The 2,500-nt window shown below is 46.2% G+C and overlaps 1 protein-coding gene across 2 annotated transcripts in view; it reads left to right on the forward strand.

Annotated features, from left to right (window-relative positions):
* The window catches only part of LOC131361267 (coiled-coil domain-containing protein 40-like), a 15,767-nt gene that overhangs the window by 5,456 nt on the left and 7,811 nt on the right, over positions 1-2,500 (forward strand). For both annotated transcript variants that reach the window (XM_058402265.1, XM_058402264.1), the window contains exons 5-7: positions 298-429; positions 653-736; positions 973-1,192. In XM_058402265.1, coding sequence (XP_058258248.1) covers positions 298-429; positions 653-736; positions 973-1,192 — 436 coding nt within the window. The remainder of the gene's footprint in view (positions 1-297; positions 430-652; positions 737-972; positions 1,193-2,500) is intronic.

The raw sequence follows: 2,500 nt of genomic DNA on the forward strand, positions 1-2,500 counted from the left end.
TTCAGTCAAAGCAAATCAAATAATCAAAAGGAATCAATGAATCAAAATGAATTTATGAATCAAAATGAATGTTATTCAAAATGAATCAATTAATCAAAATGAATGAATCATTCAAAATGAATTAATTACTTAAGATGAATCAATTATTCAGAATGAATCAATTATTCTGGCTAAGAATTATTAAAGCTAAAAGCGGGTCATTCTTCAGTTCTAGAGTTGAATGTGTTTATTTAACGCGCTGCATTTTGTGTCCAGATGAAATGATGATGATGATGATGATGTGTGTGTGTGTGTCAGGCAGCGTTCACAGACAGCAAGGAGGAGAAGACGAGACTCAGACGTGATGATGACACTGTTGTTCTTGATGATGATAATGGCGAAGATGATGATGATGATGAAGATGAGCTCATCATCTTGGATCCTGAGCACGTCTGTAACTTTTTGCAGAATCTGAATCTCCAGATGTTTTGTGTTTTACTGTAGCATTTTCATTCACCTGATGTAAATCCCATGCTAGATAAATGAGTGACGCATGCTGGTGTCACATTTCACTTCATTGCTGCAGAAATACAGTGTATAACACGTTTATTACAATGCAGTAGAAGGTTTAAAACATGTAATGAAGTTAGTAATGTGATATGTTTCCCCCCAGTCTCTGATAAAGAGATTTCAGTCGGATTTGAAGAAGCAGCTCTGTGCTCAGCTGGAGAGACTGAACCTGGAGATACAGGAGAAGGTCCTGCTTTACGTTTTTCTTCACTACTGAAAAAGTTTCTCCATGACTGTGAACTTTTACTCCAGTTTTATTTACTCAGCTCCTGTCTCCTGAGAGCTGATTTCAGTGTGTTGACATGATAAAGCCTTCTAGCTGGAGTTGTAATGGAAAGTAAAGAGTAAATGGAGGAGAGATGGTTGCTGTGGGGTGAGGAGGAGGAGGAGGGGAATAAACGGAGTGATGATGTTGTGCTCCAGATGATGGAGGAACAGCTGGAGAACACCAAGCTTGAGGAGGTCGGTGTCGCTCTCTACAAAGAACAGCAGGAGCTGGCCAGAGAGCAGGCATATCTGGAGGATTGGCACCAGAGGAGAGATATGGCCTTCAGAGACCGGAGACAGGCTGAGGAAGAGCTGGAGGAGGTCAGGAAGGAGCACAGCAGCTTAACTGAACTGGTCAAACAAGAACACACACAGGGTGAGAGAGAGAGAGAGAGAACACACACACACACACACAGGGTGAGAGAGAGAGAGAGAGAACACACACACACACACACACAGGGTGAGAGAGAGAGAGAGAGAACACACACACACACACACAGGGTGAGAGAGAGAGAGAGAGAACACACACACACACACACAGGGTGAGAGAGAGAGAGAGAGAGAGAACACACACACACACACACACAGGGTGAGAGAGAGAGAGAGAACACACACACACACAGGGTGAGAGAGAGAGAGAGAGAGAGAACACACACACACACACAGGGTGAGAGAGAGAGAGAGAGAGAGAGAGAGAACACACACACAGGGTGAGAGAGAGAGAGAGAGAGAACACTCACACATACACACAGGGTGAGAGAGAGAGAGAGAGAACACACACACACACAGGGTGAGAGAGAGAGAGAGAGAACACACACACACAGGGTGAGAGAGAGAGAGAGAACACACACACATACACACACACAGGGTGAGAGAGAGAGAGAGAGAACACACACACAGGGTGAGAGAGAGAGAGAGAGAGAGAGAACACACACACACACACAGGGTGAGAGAGAGAGAGAGAACACACACACACACAGGGTGAGAGAGAGAGAGAGAGAGAGAACACACACACACAGGGTGAGAGAGAGAGAGAGAGAGAGAACACACACACACAGGGTGAGAGAGAGAGAGAGAGAACACACACACACACACACACAGGGTGAGAGAGAGAGAGAGAGAGAACACACACACAGGGTGAGAGAGAGAGAGAGAGAACACACACACACACACACAGGGTGAGAGAGAGAGAGAGAGAACACACACACACACACACAGGGTGAGAGAGAGAGAGAGAGAACACACACACACACACACACACAGGGTGAGAGAGAGAGAGAGAGAGAGAGAACACACACACACACACACACAGGGTGAGAGAGAGAGAGAGAGAGAACACACACACACACACACACACAGGGTGAGAGAGAGAGAGAGAGAGAGAACACACACACACACACACACAGGGTGAGAGAGAGAGAGAGAGAGAGAGAGAGAGAGAGAGAACACACACACACACACACACACAGGGTGAGAGAGAGAGAGAGAGAGAGAGAGAGAGAACACACACACACAGGGTGAGAGAGAGAGAGAGAGAGAGAGAGAGAGAGAACACACACACACAGGGTGAGAGAGAGAGAGAGAGAGAGAGAGAGAACACACACACACACAGGGTGAGAGAGAGAGAGAGAGAGAGAGAGAGAGAACACACACACAGGGTGAGAGAGAGAGAGAGAGAGAGAAC

This window comes from Hemibagrus wyckioides, linkage group LG11 (assembly GCF_019097595.1).
Source record: "Hemibagrus wyckioides isolate EC202008001 linkage group LG11, SWU_Hwy_1.0, whole genome shotgun sequence".
NCBI classification, from domain to species: domain Eukaryota; kingdom Metazoa; phylum Chordata; class Actinopteri; order Siluriformes; family Bagridae; genus Hemibagrus; species Hemibagrus wyckioides.